At 36.0% G+C, this 18272-nt stretch overlaps 1 protein-coding gene across 5 annotated transcripts in view; it reads right to left on the bottom strand.

The window, feature by feature from the left end:
* The window catches only part of CPED1 (cadherin like and PC-esterase domain containing 1), a 269698-nt gene that overhangs the window by 160975 nt on the left and 90451 nt on the right, over positions 1-18272 (bottom strand). For all 5 annotated transcript variants that reach the window (XR_003516534.2, XR_003516535.2, XM_027574292.2 and 2 more), the window contains 2 exons: positions 9281-9413; positions 7805-7970 (listed from right to left, as the gene is read on the bottom strand). Coding sequence is in view for 3 of the 5 variants with exons in the window: in XM_027574292.2 (XP_027430093.2) it covers positions 7805-7970; positions 9281-9413 (299 nt within the window). In the remaining 2 variants the exon portion in view is untranslated. The remainder of the gene's footprint in view (positions 1-7804; positions 7971-9280; positions 9414-18272) is intronic.

Here is an 18272-nt window from a genome sequence, read left to right as displayed (position 1 = left end):
ATTTAAATTTATGACATCTATTGCAGTTAATCTATATGACCTATGTATAAAGACAGCCATGGACGCATTTGACCGAAAGTTATAGTTATGGTGGTTGTACAAGAGTTCCACTCTTGAATTCATAGATAAAACTGGAGTGTTTTATAATTGAATTGAAAGCTTTCTAAGGGAAGAAGTTTTTGAATAAAATACCACTTAAAATTGGATTTATTATACTCACCAAGAAAATGACATTGCCTTAGCTGCAAAAATGGTTGTTTAAAATTGAATCAAAGGATATAGTAAGCATGTGTTACATGTGCTATTAATTTTCTTTCCCTTCTTCCATCTTCCCCCCACTTTTAAATTTGAACATCCTTTGGAAACACCTAACACCTAAATTCGAAATTATTTTTATTGTATAGAAGGAGGGTTTAGAAAAATTTAGTTTACAAAGCATCTACTTGCCATTATTTCTCAAATTTGCATTTCTTGATATTTTTCAACTCTCTCCAAAGCTTTAGTAAAGAAAGTATCTCAGCAGCAAACCTAATTGTAAATAAATGAGCTCATAGTTATATTTGTTATTACTTTCATACCTCCTTTAGCTGCCAGAATATTCTATAAATGGCCACTGTAACCAGTTTAGTGAATTTGCCTCACTGCACAGTGCATAAATCACTACTGATTTAACTAAGTCATTCAGCCTTTGAATTGAGAACTCCTTACACACACACACACACACGTTTTGTGGAATTTAAAAAGTGTTTAATAAAACTTTGATGTCACATTGTTAATCTTTAAAGTGGATCTTGGTCCTGTCCTCCACATTAGCACTGAGAACAATTTCCATGTATTTTTCACATCTAAAAATATCAGAAGGAAGCAGTATTTTGGAAGATGGTCAAGTGATTTAACAGATAAGTATAATCCATTTGTTTTAGCTGAAGCAATCAGTACTTCACTTGAAGGGTAAATAGATACTCCCTTGTTTTCAGAAATCTCTCTGTAGCATCAAATATAACTTTGACCTCGTAAGAAATAATCGCTCTCTGGCACATTAACCCAGGAAGTTGCACTACCTCCCTTTGAGAGCAGATAACGGTATTGTCCAGAATAATCAGGCAAGATCTTGAAAAGACAAATCCCAAGGAGAGGATAAAAATGAAAAGAACTGCATACTTTCCTGTGTTACACCTACAGTTTGCCCCTGTCCTGCAGACGCGACAAGGATATGAATAAGAAACAAAATAGTGAATAAAGCATGAAAACCTAAAGAAAACCAAATCACAAAGAGCCTTCTTGTCTCATGCTTGATTTTCAGGAAATACAGTAGTCTCCTATTATCCACGGGGGAGATATGACCAAGACCACCAGGGGACACCTGAAACCACAGAGAGTACCCGACCTTAGACGTACTATGTTTTTTCTTATACATATGCACCTAAGATAAAGTTTATTTTATAAATTAGACACAGTAAGAGATGAACAACAGTAACAATAAAACAGAACAATTGTAACAGTGGGTTATAATAAAAGTTATGTGAATGTGGTCTCTGTCCCTCTCAAAATATCTTATTGTGCTGTACTCACCCTTCTTCTTGTGATGATGTGAGATAAAATACTTATGTGAGGGAGGAAGTGAAGCGAATGACATAGGCACTGTGATGTAGCATTAGGTTACTATTGACCTTCTGCCGATTCATCAGAAGGAGGATCATCTGCTTCCGGAAGTCTTTGGGGGCGGGACGGGGGGTGGGATGGACTCAAACTGCAGAAAGCGAATGTGCGGATAAAAACTATCACAAAAAAGTGTATCATTTTTACCGGTCATTTCTACTGGGCTTAGGGGAAGTGATGCTTAAAAACAAAACAAAACAAAACAAAAAGGGGGGGGATAAAGCTTCAAAAGAACAGATAATAAAAACTGGTGTGAAGGGGATTGTGAAAGCTGTTTTGAACTGGTCTGGCCAGTGGTGGCAAGGGACAGGACCCCTGGAGTGTGGGGAGGGTGGGTCCAGAGGCTTCTCTGAGAGGACAAAATGGAGGAAAGTGTTCTTGTTTTTCTCCTGCCTCTTCCCTGTGACCCCTAGGACAATCACTGCTTCCTCCATTCCTGTTCAGGATGTAATAAAGTCCACCCCAGGAATCAGCTTGCCTAATCTGGGGTGGGGAGGAATAATGTCCTGCTCAGATGAAGACTTGATGAGGAGAGGTGTGAGATTATATCACATCTGACATTCACTCCTTCCCCCTATTCCCTCTCAAACTTCAAGTTTGATGGATTATAATGGAGAGAAGTGCCTCCTCCCAAGGCTTTACTTCTAAGAGTTTAGGGAGTGAAATTCTGACCAGAGAAACCACCTGCTAGAGGGGCAGCAGAGGGAAATGATTGAAAATGGTTTTCTGATGCCCGGAACTCATTCTCTACCACCTCCTTGGATACACCTGCAGGACTGGCCTTCCGCAAATAGCATACCAGCTGGAATAAATATTATGGGCAGGAGAACTTAAGCTCAAAGAACAAAACGGGGGACACATGAAAAGTACAGCTACCTCCAGTAGGAGGCAAACCAAGTAAAAGTAAGGCAACAAAGTAAAAGACTTATATGATGCTACTTAAACTAATGGACCATGGTACAAAGGATAGCACACTGACCTCTAAAACTAATGCACTAGGAATTTTTTTAAAGATTATTTATTTATTTATTTATTAGAGAGAGAGAGAGAGAAAGCACAAGCAGAGGGAGAAGCAGGCTCTGATGCGGGACTCGATCCCAGGACCCTAGGATCATGACCTGAGCTGAAGGCAGACACTTAACCGACTGAGCCACCCAGGCGCTCCTGCACTAGGAATTTTTAAAAAGCATGATGAATATACTCAAGGAAGGGGCACCTGGGTGGCTCAGTCAGTTAAGCATCTGTCTTCAACTCAGGTCACAATCCCAAGGTCCTGGGATTGAGCCCCACATCAGGCTCCCTGCTTCTCCCTCTCCCTCTGCACCCCATGCTCTCTCTTTCTCTCTCTCTCTCTCTCAAATAAATAAATAAAATATTTAAAAAATATATACTCAAGGAAATAATGGAAGACAGTAGCAAAATGAACTGTGAAAAGAGAAATCATTAAAAAGAACCAAGAGGAAACAAAATAAGAATTTAATAAATGTAAGTAAAAATGTGCATACTTCTTAAGGGGTATCAGCACATGAAACGAAGGGGTCAAAATCTGGACAACAGAAGAAAGAAAGGAAAAACAGTTAGCAAAAATGTCTCAAAAGTAATGAAAACAGATGTCCCAGAATTAAAAGGTAAAAGACTTCAGGCCCAAATTGGAAATAGTCAATAAGAAGAGAAACAAGTCCAGGAGAATGTTATAAACAGTAGGAGAAGTAATTCCTAGCTTACGCAAACAAGTGAAAGTTATCCAGTTCTATTTTATCCAGTAATCTCAACTCTAAAAACCAGATAAGAGAAGCATAAGAAAATACAATTATAGGTCCATATCCTTTATGAACATAGACCTAAAAATCATAACTAAACAAATCCAACAGAGTATTGAAAAATATCCCCAAATAATCACATAGTTTTTATCTCAGCGATGCAAGGAAGTTCTATGAAAAGAAAATCTAGCAATGTCATATACCACAAAAATAAACTTGAGGAAAAAAAATCACATAATTTTATTAATGCAAAAAAAAAGCATTTGTAAAGTTCAAAATCTTTTTACGGTAAAGACTTCTAGCTAACTAAAAATAAAAGGGAACTTATTTAACTTAGTAAAGTTTATAAATCCATCTCTCTCAGAGTTACACTCTAAAAGGTTTACAAATGAAATCATATGATGTCTGCGATTTGTTTCAAAATAAACTATTGTCTGGGAAGGGGAGTGGAGAGGGTGCAGAGGAAACAAAATTACCATATATTGCAATAGTTGTAAAACAATGATGGATACAGTGTGGCTAGTCATTAGTCTCACTATTTTGGCAGGAATTGTAAAGATTATAAACCAAAAACCCACAGCAAGCATTTTACTTAATAGAGAAATTTGAGTTGCATTCCTTTTAAGATGAAGAACAATTTGAGAATATTTAACTTTCATTTCTACCTTTAAAGATAGTACTGGAGGTTCTGACCAATATTAGTGAAAGAAAGAAAGAAAGAGAGAGAGAGAGAGAGAGAGAGGTAGGGAGGGAGGGAGGGAGGAAGAAGATATATAAGAATTAAGAAGAAGGAGATTAACATGACCTTATCTGAAGATAAAATAATCATCTGCCTTGAAAACCCAAACCCAATGGTATTATTAATGGTAAAATTATTGGAACAAGTGTACCAAATACAAGTTCAACTTCAAAAATAGTATTTCTCTATTCTAGTAATAACTGACTAAACAATATAATTTCAAAAAGAATATCAACAAATATTCTAAGAACTCTAGAAATAAACATAAGTGAGAACATACAAGACTTCTTGGAGAAAAAAATTTAAACTCTACAAAGGAAAAAAATGATCTGAATAAATAGAAAGACTTAATATTATGAACATTCAATTCTTCAAAAATTAAACTATAAATTCCAGTGTAATTATATATCGAAATTCCTGTAGGATTTTAAAAAAATACTTGATATTCTAAAATATTTATGAGGAAATAAATGTCTCCAAAATAGCTAATTTAATTTTGAAAAGAAAAAGTAGAAAGGAAGAACCTCCCTGCCAGGTATCAAGATATACATATACTGCTAGAATAATAAAAACAAGTGGGCCAATTGAAACAGAACGGAGAGCTCAGAAGCAGCCTCATATACTAATGGGAATTTATACAATAAAGGCGATATTAGATTCATGGGAAATGATGAGTTTTTAGCCCGTGAGAATTGATTATATAGAAAAAAATTCTGGATCAAAAGTGAACTCTAGTTGAATAAGATGTTTATATGTCCAGAAAAAAATTATAAAGGTAGTAGAAGAAAATGGAGAAGCCCACCCCTATGACTTAGAGATAAGAAATGATTTCTGGAACCAAATCTCCAAAGCAGGAATTATAAGGAAATATTAATTTGAATAATCAATTGAAGATTCCTGACCAACAAAGACACTATGGATAAAGTTAACAGAGAGATGACAAATCTGCAAGAGTAAAATGTCACTTGTCACCTGTTGCAAGCTGGAAAGGTCAAGTGTTGGGCAGGTTGTGGGGACATGAAGAGACGGATCATAGCATAGAAACTGATACAGGCCTTCTGGAGGGTAAGCTGGCATTATTTAATTCTATCAAATGAACCCATATCCTATGATCTTGCAAGTCCCATGACAAGTATATATTCTCCAGAAAAATCATATGCAGGTTCATAAAGGGTCATATATAAGAATTTGTACATTTGAAGCACTATTTGGTTTAGCCAAGAGTTGGAACAATCAAGCTATCACTGGAGGAGTGGGGAGGTAAACTGTAATGGAATATACACATGGAATACTGGACATCTGTGAAAAGTAACACAGAAGGTGTACACGGAACAACGTGAACGTTTCCTTCTTGAAGATACTTAGTGCTTCACATAAAAACAGTAAAAGAAAAACATCTCTACTACAATACAATTTACATAAATTAAAAGCACATGTAGACAAAACAAAACTGCATATTTTACCATCATCTAAATGAAAAGATATGCATCAAATCATTATACTGATGGTCTTCTGAGGAGCAAGGGAATTGAATGGGGTATGGGGATAAAATGGATTGCATAAATAGATGTGGGAGTCCTGCACAGACTGCTATTGCAATTCTACAAGAATGGGGATTTTGGACTGTGTTGAGTAAACATTTGTTGAGTGCCTGAATGTGACACGAATTGAGGAATATGATTCATTTTCTCTCTCTGTACCTGAGTTCCAAATATTAGGTTGCATCATATGAAATTGCAATATTTTTGTAGGTCAAAAATGGCCAAATATCAGCGGTTTCATATAATTCAACCTAATAGAAAGGGAAATCTGAAAATGATGAAAGGTACTTAGGGAAATATAAACAACCACTTAAAGACTAGTGGGAGATAACATGAAAGACAAACCAAATTTGATTCTACTTTTTCATAATTAACTAAAAACCACCTACATTGATATAGTTAAGATGATTGTCCTTAAAATAAAGTGCGCTTAAGACTTAAGTCATCAATAGTATTTCCTTAAAATGTCAGCCATATATTATATTAAGGAATATAACACCTGTATCTTTTATCACTCTGATCTTTTTTTTAATTGATAATATTTAATGGGCCATTTAAAGATTTTTCACCACTGGAAGATTTTCCAGAATTTACAAGGTAGTTTATACAAGATAAATTCTGAAAAACATCAGGTTCAGTCACTTCTGAATCTCTTGAAATTATGAAAGGCACTTGTACATTCTTTTTTTTTAAACCACTTTATTATGATGGAAATACAAAAAGTTGTACATATTTACCACATACAATTTGATGAATTTGGAGATAAATACACCTATGAAACCATTGCCACAATCAAGCCATAATCGCATCTATTCCTTCTAAATTTTACCCTCCATGTATATATGTATGTATGTATGTATGGATGTATGTATGTATGTATGTATGTATTATTTAGTGATACGGACACTTAACGTAAGTTCTATTCTCTTAGAAAATCTTAGTATCATTAACTGTAGGCACTATGCTGTCCATAAAACTCTAGGACATACTTATCTTGCATAGATGAAACTTTGTACCAGTTGACCAATCTGTTCTCATTTCCCCTTTCCCCCGGCCCCTGGTAACTACCATTCTATCCTCTGCTTCTGTGAGTTTGACACTTTTAGATTCTCATATAAGTGGGATCATGTAGTATTTGTTCTTTGAAGAGATTTTTGATTTTAGAGAAATAATTGTTCAGAGGACAGATATGAGAAAATGGGAAGAAACTGAAAGAACATACAGGCTAAGATACTTGTTGTGTGTTCTTTTAGTTTCTTCCTCTTTCCTCCTACCTGTCCTCTGAACAATTATTTCTCTAAAATTGGAAACTTCTTGGGGCGCCTGGGTGGCTCAGTCATTTAAGCATCTGTCTTCAGCTCAGGTCATGATCTCAGGGTCCTGGGATCGAGCCCCATGTCAGGCTCCCTGTTCTCCCTCTCCCTCTTCTCCACTGTGCTCTCTCTCTCTCTCTCAAATAAATAAATAAAATCTTTTAAAAAAATAAAATAGAATTGGAAACTTCTTAAAATTTACCCATTGTGTTGTTACTAGACCTTATTTTCAACTGAGGTAACCTGAATTACCTTTTATAACTAAATTTTTTGTGCTTTTTACTAAGTTTTTCCAGAAAACTTTCTCATCATGCTTTATGTCAGGGCTTTCTAGCTTAGGCACACTTGAGAGCTTTGTTTTTCACTCAGCAAATATTCCATATTGATTATTGTAATAAAATAGTCATTTTGCTTCCTAAGAATGAAGAAAAAACATAAGGGAAAAATTTTACTTTCATTTGTCGCAATGACTATATTTTTCTTGAATAAGTGGAAAGTCAAGAAAACAGAACACATCTGAGGATTAGCTTTATAATGGGTCAAAGAATTGAACTAAAATGATGAATTGAGAAAACAAGATGCAGCTTTTGTGATCCCTAGTGAATTAAGCTGTTTCCAGTTCCTTTTTGAACCTGCACCTATTAAATGAAAATCTCTACTTGCAGCAATAAAATGAGGCAATCTTTGTTCAATGGGATTTGATAATCATAAAGGTCAGAGAAAGGCAGCTCAACTCACTTTACCTACTTTAACATACTCTGAGGGAAACAACAGCTTCAGTGGAAATTTTACCTTGACAGTGAAGCGTTTTTTCTTTGGTGGATTCCAAACTGTGCCAGTTGAATGAATGAATGCACGCAAAGGTGTTAAGGATGTCACCAACACATATGCTTTAAGAATCACAGATAGTTCTTCAGCTCTGAAGATTGTTTGTCGAGCAAGGACTGTTGTTTGATTCCTAAAAAAATAAGCCAGCATAGTTAATGCTCCATAACCTAGGGTACATCATTTGTACATTACCTCGAAGCTTTGTGCACTCATTCATCCTTTGTTGGACCCCAGCTTTCAATGTGTGGGTTTCCTTAAACAATTTCACTGCTTATTAGAGTCGCTGCCAAGGGATATACAGGTACAGAGAGAGGGGATCAAATTGATAAGAGTTCTCCACTCTGGTAGATTTAATTAAAACATTTTTAAGAGAAAGAAAGATAGGGAAATAGTGCCTAAAATAAGGTTTAAAGGTTTAAAAAATGTAAATTGGTCATGTATGGATCATTACAACAAAAGTGATTCAAATTACAGTTTAGGGAATAGTGAAGACATTTTCTCCATCCTGCTCTGGCCTGCCTTTGCTGTATCTTCTTGACAAGAAAAGATATTATACTTTTCAATAGTGGACAGGTCACCAAAAATATGCCAAAATACGTTCCTTACTAGTCCGATTCTACCCAATAACTGTCATCACAGATAATTATGGGTTAATTTAAGGGCTAAAGTATGAAGATAACACTTCAGTTTACAAATGAAAATTAACATTAATATTTTGTGATGAAACAAGTATACTTTAATCATAAAAGATCCCAAAATGTTTAATTATTTGCTTTCTGCACATTTCTGTTTCAAATATCTAAGTTTGATCAATGAAAAGATTGTGCTATTTCAACTTTTGAAGTCTAGGTAAGCAGGAGATGCATATGATTCTTCAATAAATACTATTAACTGTAGAAATCTACCGAATAATTATAAAGTTAAACTATTTTGTCTCTTGGATAAAATAATGAAAATCTTTTAATTTTTCACTATAATTTATCTACATTACAAAATCATTTCCCTGGAAGTAACTTAAATAATTTGGTACCCTACAGTTGCTTTCTGAGATCCTAAGAGCCATAAAAAAAAATATTAACTAGAAAAAAAATTTATTCAGCCATACTCATAGACTAGGGCAATGTCATTTGAGTATAAAATGGAAGTTAAAATTTTATAGTTTCACACTGTCAAGGTTTCAAATTCTATTTCCATTAATGTAACTTCCTAGATAAGAGTCCTATTTACCCAAATGTTTATTCTCTGGCAAGAGAGGTTTGAATTAGTCTAGAAAAAAATCAATGATGGCATTCTTTATTAAGAAGAGATAACTGAAATTTTATGTAACAGAACCTAATAATTCAAACATGTAATACTCCCTGGATATCTTCAGGGGTTTTCTCTTGTTAGCTGTTTCCAAGAATGCATGATGGATATAACAATTCAAAATGATTAGCTTACAGCTGTTCGCGTCGCCAGTCCCATGGTTTCCACATATATGGCTTCACTGTTTTTAAAAGATGACTCGAAGTGCTCAGCTTTAACTGTGTGCTCTGATCCAGACACACAGAGGGGCTCACCAGAAGTCGCAATTCTGAAAAAATTCAGAAGACCAAAACTAGTCATTCTATTGTTTCTTTTTGAAATTGCTCCAAAGTAGTGTTTGCTGTGTTCAACTACATGGTGTATGGGAAATAGGCAATCCATTTTTTCTCCATTCTGAATCAAAGTTAGATCCATTCAATAATACATGTTTAGAGAGGCCTTCGTTTTGCAGTTTATTCTCTCCCAATAGACTAGGAAAACAATTACAGTAACTGATTTCAACTCTTCTTGCTCAGAGAGATGGAAATTAATGTCTCCAACTATCCTGCACCAGGCAGATCTACCCTCCACACACATAAGAGATGCACTCCTAATATGGGGAAGATGGCTGCAGGAGCTGACTTTTGCTTGTGATGAGAATATTACATGGACGACTTGAATTGATTTCCTGACAATAGCACAGTCCTTCATGTGCTAGAGCGTCTTTCATGCTTCATGATCTTGGTAAACTCGACCACAGTGCTTTATTATTTTGTAAAATAGTATTTAATAGTTTTCTAAAGTATATAAAAGTGAAGACCAACAGTAATGATTTACTCAGAATGCTCACTGATATTTTTTTAAAAAAATAAATGCATTGAAGGTACATGGTTAAAAAAATTCAAATTGTATGGAACGTTATCCAATTGGAAAAAAAAAAAAAAAGAAGCATCTAGCAATCCACCCCTATCTGGGACCTCTCTCTGCCAAAGCCAATGCCTACATATTCACTTTTGAAGTCTAAATCAGTGCACAATGGGTAAGATGCATATGGTTCTTCAATATGTAAATTGATATAAATATCAATATATCCATATAACTTATATATGCAGACACTTCTGCTTTTTAAATTATCCAAAAGAGACATTACAATAGTCCCCTTTATCTACAGTGTTGCTTTTCTCAATTTCAGTTACCTGTGGTCAACCCCCAGTCAAGAAGCAAATGATCCTCCTGACGTACCATCAGAAGGTCAGCAGCAGCCTAATGCTACATCACAGTGCCTGTGTCCTTCATCTTCCTCTCATCATCTAGGCATGTTATCATCTCAGTCATCACAAGAAGGATGAGTGCAGCACACTAACATATTTCCAGAGAGCGAGACCACATTCACATAACCCTTATTACAGTCCAGTTATAATTGCTCTATTTTATTATTAGTTATTGTTGTTAATCTGTTACTGTGCCTAATTTATAAAATAAACTTTATCTTAGGTGTGCATGTATAAGAAAAAACAGTACATTTGGGTTCGGTACTATCTGTGGTTTCAGGCATCCACTGGGGGTCCTGGAATGCATCCCCTGCAGATAAGGGGGGATTGCTGTATAATGGTCTATGGCTGGCATGTTTACCTACCAATCCATCCTGGAATCCTTTCCCTTTGAGCATACATAGAATTACATTATACTTCTTGGAACGCCTGGGTGGCTCAGTCATTAAGCGTCTGCCTTTGGCTCAGGTCATGATCCCAGGGTCCTGGGATCAAGAGGGCATCCGGCTCCTTGCTCAGCAGGGAGCCTGCTTCTCCCTCTGCCACTCCCCCTGCTTGTGTTCCCTCTCTCGCTATCCCTCTGTCAAATAAATAAAAAATCTTTGAAAAAAAGAATTACATTATACTTCTTAATGGCTTAGGGTGTGCTGTTAAATGGATATACCTTTGATTTAATCATTCTCTTATTGTTGTGTATGCAGATTATATTTGTAATTTTTCCTTTTGTTATTTCAAAAACACTGCACAATGAATGCCCTTCTAAATCTATTTTGGTGTACTTTTACAAGTTTATCTAGGGTCAAAGTCTAGTCTGTATGTGTAATTACCAGATCAATGAATAAATGCAATGTAAAAATGATAGGTATTACTGAATTGGCTTCCAAAAAGGTTGCCCCAATTTCCACTCCCTCCGACAGCACACGAGAGTTGTTTTTCCTTGCCGTCAGGTCACAGTGATTTATTTTTAAATTATACAATTTATCTAGATCTCAAGATGGAACAAAGCCTTTAAATTATTTTCCCCCCTTGTGCACGTTTCATCAATACTAACATAGTCTAATTTAAAACACTTCACACTCTTAAGTAAAAGTCAGCAGAAGTCAAGCTGTTCAATGTATTCCCATATCTCATTATTTAGCACAGTGTGATCTTTCTCAAAAAATGATAGCCTACTTGTAAGGGTTCCTTATTAATGAAGTTCTAATACATCATAATAAAAGAAATACTCAAATTGCTTGTTTCTGGAGGTGACAAATGAAGAGTCATTAAGGTAATTTCTTTTCTTGGGGATCACAACTTAAGAAGAGTTGAACTGTTTATATAATCCTTTAAATTTACAGTAAGAAAATACATTTTTTCACTAAGTAGACATTTTTTAGGATTTATTACTAGGAAAGATTTTTGTCTCTCTGGAAGAGCTAATTTGTGGCCTTCTTTTGTATAATACGAGAACAGTGTAATTTACCCTGATTTCCTTTTTATCCTTACTGCCAGGAAGCACAACATTGATCTGAAGCCCAAGCAGAGCTGACTTTGAAGAAGCTACCCCTATTAAGTGTTTTACCAAGGTAGTAGCTCAATGATTTTCAGGAAGTAGTAGTCAGCAAATATGTCAAAGAATAAATAATTTTATGTCACCTTTTTTTTTTTTTGCCTTAGTTCAAGTGGAAGAGCCTATAACACAGAGCACAAGGAATCCAATATAAGAATTGTCAAGAATATGTCAGCATTCCACATCAGCCCTTGAAACTGTGGTTGAACAATGGAATGTAATATTGATTAAAGTAATTTTTACCCTTTGTGATATCTTTCTCTCTATATATATATAGATAGATATAGGATCTATCTATCATCTATCTATCTATCTTTCCATTATCTTATTCCAGGTTTGAGGTTACTCTTAATGATTCTAACCCCCCCAAAACCAACAAAAAGCCCCTCTAAGTAGATGTTCCCTAACATCTAAAATCATTCCCATTTCCCTTGATTACAGCCAAAAATTAAAAATGAGCTCCATTAAGGGGCACCTGTGTGGCTCAGATGGTTAATCATTTGCCTTTGGCTCAGGTCTTGATCTCCAGGTCCTGGGATCGAGTTCCACATCGGGCTCCTGGCTCAGGGGGAGTTTGCTTCTCCCTCTGCCTCTCCCCTCTGCTCGTGCTCTCTCCCTTTCTCTCTCTCTCTCAAATGAATACATTTTAAAAAATCATTAAAGAAATTAGCTCCATTAATACTTGTAAAAGCTGCAACTACATTTTATGAAACTATGATAAATAATTGTGGGAATCTTAAATACCCTATGTTCTCACTTAACAGAATCAAAGAATTGTCAGCAGTCACTATTTCTTTCATCTTTCATTTGGCTTTTCTATCAAAGGCTCTCTCAACAAACCAGTCCAATCCACTTCTTTTAATATTCCATTCCCCTCTTCTCCCTTAACCACCCAACACACACATGAACCTAGAGATCTTCTATAAGCAATGCCAAAACAAGCTTCTGTTTTTTTGGGGAAATTTGGGAGATGAGTGCCTATGATACAGTCTTTTAAATGGCCTTGTAATTCATTAAGACATATTTGTTAAATATTTCCAGAAAGCAATTAAATATGGAGGGCCTAGCATGTGTCTTTAGGGCTTTTCTACCCCACAGTATGAGGAATGAATGAATAAGCAGCTACAGATGTGAAATATCTATGTGTTTTTATTTATCAACTACCCTGAGCTTATTTTAAAGAGCTATGAAGCCTGTAACTTTACCACTTACCCAGAGAAAATATGAACAATTTTTTAAGGATGGATGAAGACTGCTTTTCTCCTGTCTTCTAACATTTGGTTGGCCAGGGACCCAGTACCCACTGAGTATGGTGCAGTTTTAGGAAAAGAAAGATTAAACCAGAACCACAAGACCTGGGTTTTCATTTTGATTCTTACTAACCAATGCTTAATGGATGTGTGACAATGTCAAGGAGTCTTCTAGAATCTAGAATATGATTTCCCATGAATTTCCTGATTGTTCCACATCACTGAACACAATGCTGATGCATAACAAGTGTTCAGGAAGTGTTTGTTCTAGCAATGAGCTAGTTTGGAGGGTTAGGAGGGAAAGGATTAAGTCAATGTGTACTTGGAAAACAAAATGGTATCCCAATGTATTCAAAATATTTTATTTTTTCCCTTCTATATGGCATGTAATTATATACATTATAGGCAAAGACTATACACTGGAAAACAAGCAAAGATTAGCAGGCAAATTTATACTATATTTGATTTAATGTTTTGCCCAGAGCTAATAATTAATAGGAAAGTAAAAGTGGAAAGGGTAATTATATTTCATAAATGTTTGAATATTATCTTGCATTTCATATTAGGAAATTACACTTAGCCACTATTTTCTCATTTTAAAACTTCCAGTGAAGATAAAAGGTCTCAATTAATAATTAACAGTTAATTTTGAGATTAGAAGTATAAATAAGTACCATTTGTGGGTATATTAATTGTTCTTTTTACCCAAAGACATTTACAAGTCTTAGTCCTTAGCCCACAGGTATAGCTATGCAAACATACCCACAGAAGTTACATACATAACAAATACAGATTAATATATGCACAAACTAAAGTCATAGCCAGGAAAAAGACTGAGTCAGGGCCCTGGGAGAAAATGAATGGATGGCAAGTCAAAATGGTAAGTGAAGAGACTATTAACCAAGAAACTATTACAGAAGGGGACTGTTAAAGAGGGTAGCATTAAGGGAAAACAATAGGTAGTGAACCTCCCAGGGCTGACAAAAGGGAAGCTCTTGCCACCCCTAGCCCAGGAGGGCGGGGATTATAGAACCAAGCAAAGGGCATAGCTATGGGAGAGAACACTGAGCATGAGCTATGGTCACAATAGCTGTGGGAGAGGATGCTGAGCATGAGCTATGGTCACAGATAGAAAACACAGGCACTACTAAGCCAGGGTCTGGCCGGGAAGCAGGTAGGGAATAAATATCCCAAAGTTCCCTCTTCCTGAACTCTGATCTCCTGCCGGAAGTCAGAGGACAAGGGAGCCCCATTGATGCAGTGTGCAGTGGACAGCTTCCTGGGGAAGGGTCAGTCTAGAGTGAAGGAGCAAATGAAGAATATCCAGAGCAAACCCTGTATTTAGGTAAATACAAATTTTTGCCCTAGTTTTCTTCTTACTAGCCACATGTCCTGGAGAAACAATCATAAGTGTGTATGAGAATGTGTGCAGGCGCATGCACATAGGGGAAGAGTTAGTAAGAAAGAAATATTAGCTTTGATCTCTAATAAGAGCATTTGTACATGGCAGTAGGGCATGGCTTAAGATGAATCATATGAAATTGCCTTTTGTTAGGTAAAAGATGGCTGAATATTGATCAAATATCAGCAATTCATAATGTTTCTCTTTCTAAACTGTAATGCAAAGAGTCCATAAACATACCACCTATGAAAGAAGGTTCCAGTGGCTAGAACGTCTGTGGGTAGGAATGACGAAAGGGTGCATTGGTTAAATTTATGTGTCAACTTGACTGGGCCAAGGGATACCCAGAAAACTACTTAAACATTATGGGTGTGTTTATGAGGGTATGTTTGGTATGTTTATTCATTCCACCATTTGAACTGGTGGAATGAGTAAAGCAGATAGCTCTCCCAGATGTGGTTGGGCATCAGCCAATCTATTGAGCCACTGAACAGAACAAAAGGGCAGAGGAAGGGTGAATTTGCTCTCTGGCTGAATAATTGGCTGTGACATCAATCTTCTCCTACCCTTAGTATACTTGGTTCTCAGGCCTTCAGATCTGGACTGGAATCTAACAAATGGCTCTCTACATCACCAGCTTTCCTGAGTCTCCAGGTTGCAGATGGCAGATCTTGGGACTTCTCAACTTCCAGAATCACATGAGCCAATACATTACAATGAGTCTCTTTCTCTCCTTCTCTCTCAATGAAGATATAATAGAAAGATAGATAGATCTTATTTTCTGTTTCCATGGAAAACCCTAATATGAGGGACAAACTTGAAACCATTCAATGAGTATTTAGTATATGCTTTGAAAACAATAGAAGCATAGCCCAAGTTCTGCCAATTCCTAAAAAAGAACAAATATCCTCACCTCTGAATCTGTTTCCTTCTTTGCTTGATGATGAAAAAGACAGCAGCAAGCACAGTGGGTACTAAACAAATATTTACTAAACGAACAACTAGATGATTTCTGAGGTTGTTTATAATTCTAAATTCCTGTGATCCCAGGTGAAAAGTTGTAATTTTTAATATATGCTGTATATGACCTAATGGAATAGATAAGTGGCAAGAGTCCAAGGGCCAGCCCTGGAATATTGTTCCTCTGTGAATTCAGGTATATTTCAGCAATTCCGAGTGCTCCACAAGGTCAACCAGTTGCCATTTTCTTTGTGTGAGGCCCAATAAACCACATAGGAGACACTGTATCTGGATCCCTTTTGAGCTCTCACCCTGTGAGAAAGTATTTGGGGAATATCAATGACCCTTTCACTTCTTGAGCCCTGTACAAAATAGGGAGGAAACACACCACCAGGTACATTCAGGTTCACCAACTTGATCACTCATTTGCAGTTAGAGAGGAGGGATTGTTGTAAGTATTAAGTACTTCAAAGGGAATTAGTTTACTGGACCAGGAGCTCTATGAAGTCAGGAATTCTGGGTTTTTCTTTCCATTGTGTATTTAGTGCCAAACACACTTAGGCCAGCACTTAACATAGGAGGTCAATCTCTGCTTAATAAGTGAATGCTAATGTCTTCTTAACCAAATAACTAGAGATAAGTGCACTGGCCATAGAGAAAGGGGCTGAAATGAGAAGAATGAGCAAGCCAACTGCTGAGCAGTTTTACTAGAGTTGTATAGCATAACCTTTTGTTCTTGACCTAGGAAATTAGCATAACATGGACAGGAATTGGTTTTTCTCCGTCCATTTCAATGAGGTATTTGTTAGAGTAGCATGATGTGTTTTGACCCCATGGGGACCCTGCAACAACACCGGGGAGGCTCCAAGGAGGAAGCAATGATAGATACCTCGAGAAGAACTATCAAAGTCCAAGAGGTCTAATATCAGCAGAGCTCCCTGGAACCCACAGCAAGCATAGAAAACCATGGAAGAGAACGTCACCAGTAGACAGCCAAGAGGAAGGCTGCCCTTACAGGGACATGATATAAGAGATGGATTTGGGGACCAAGGCTGCATTTGTTTCCCCAAGCAAACTGAACCTGTGCCTTGGGAAGACATGGATGAACCCAATAAAGATGCATGTTCTGATTTCTCCAGGATGTTACAATATAGTTGCTATCCAATACCTTTTTTTTAGAAACAATATTTTACAAATATTATTCCAAAAACATTTATTTAAAAAATCCTAATTCTTGCCTATTAATGGATTCCTATTCATAAGTATGACCATGAACAAATTCCTTAACTTGTCTAAGTTCAGTGTCTTTATCTAGAAAATGAGAATTTTAACAGTAGTAATAATAAGAACATACCTCATATGTATGCTGACAGAATTAAATATAAAATTTTCTTTAAAGGACTTTGCACAGCTCTTGGCATATATCAAATGCTCAAAAAATGTTAAATAGCTACCACTGTAGTAGTTTCGTATAATCCTTTTCTATAATCTAGGAAATCTGTTTATAACTAGAAACTTCACAAAGTGTAACTTAAATGTTATTCCTTTTGAATTTATTCAACACTAAGGATTTCTCCTTATTGCTGACTATCAGAGAAATGCTAATCTATTAAATCCTCTTTTATGTGATTCTTAAACATGTGACATTTGCCATTAGTCACTTAAGAACAAAGCAGGAAATATGTGATAAGCACAGACGTATAGACCAAAATAAAACACAGCAATTTTATTTGAAGTAGCTTGTAAAAACACACTGGTTTTAGTGACTTTCCTCAAATTTAACATTGTGATCTCCCAGCAAAGCAGTTCATTTCCTGTTGTTTCACGTATTTAAAGGAGTTCTGTGTTAAGGCTAGGTTTCTGTGGATGGGGTAAGCCTAGGACTGACCCAATTTTACAATATTTAAATCTATTCTTCTCTGTTTTGTTCAGGAAGAGACTTTTTCACAAACAACCAACACAACCAACTCTTAGTCAACAGAACTAGCTCTTAGTCAACAAATTTATGACCCATAGACAAATGTCCCTAGACTATTTCAGACCTACACTTGAATTTAAATGGTATAATATGAGGATATATGTGCTCCAAACACATCAATTCCTTAATACATTTTTACTTTCATTTTATGCAAGTGGTGTTATTAATACATAATTCTAACCTTAAGCCAAGCAACTCAAAATTCCTTTCTCAAGATTTGACATTATTGTGTTACTACCTATGTGGATTTGACACCAATAGTCTATTCTCTATAGTTTCAGAATATCTTTCTTATGTTACCATATAAGGGTGCATCAAACCACAAATACAAATATCATAGTATGTCCGTATAGTAATTTTTTGGGGAAAAGAATAACTTCCATTTTGTGTTGTAAGAAATAAGTTGCAGTCCATGTCCTGATGTAAATGGAGATACAATCTGACCCATAAAAATTACCAGATCAGTGACACACCAATGTGCTTGAAAGAAGTAGTCATTGTATAAAGTTTCCACCAGCTAACCAATCAATCAATCAAATGCTTGTTGAGCACTCAGTAAATGCAAGCCATAAATGTTCTCCTTTCTGTTCTTTTTTCAGTGGAAGTGTCAAAGTCATGCAATTGTACAAAAACAATTTTCCCCATGGACTGCTCTATGTTTTGACCATGACAACATAAGAACCTTGAATTCTGTTCATTTTCCTTGGTAATCAAAGCTATGTCTAGGCTACTACT

The sequence above is a fragment of the Zalophus californianus genome, chromosome 12 (genome assembly GCF_009762305.2).
Source record: "Zalophus californianus isolate mZalCal1 chromosome 12, mZalCal1.pri.v2, whole genome shotgun sequence".
In the NCBI taxonomy this organism is placed as follows: Eukaryota; Metazoa; Chordata; class Mammalia; order Carnivora; family Otariidae; genus Zalophus; species Zalophus californianus.
Note: the sequence above shows the minus strand (reverse complement) of the source record. Positions and strands in the feature narration are given on the sequence as shown.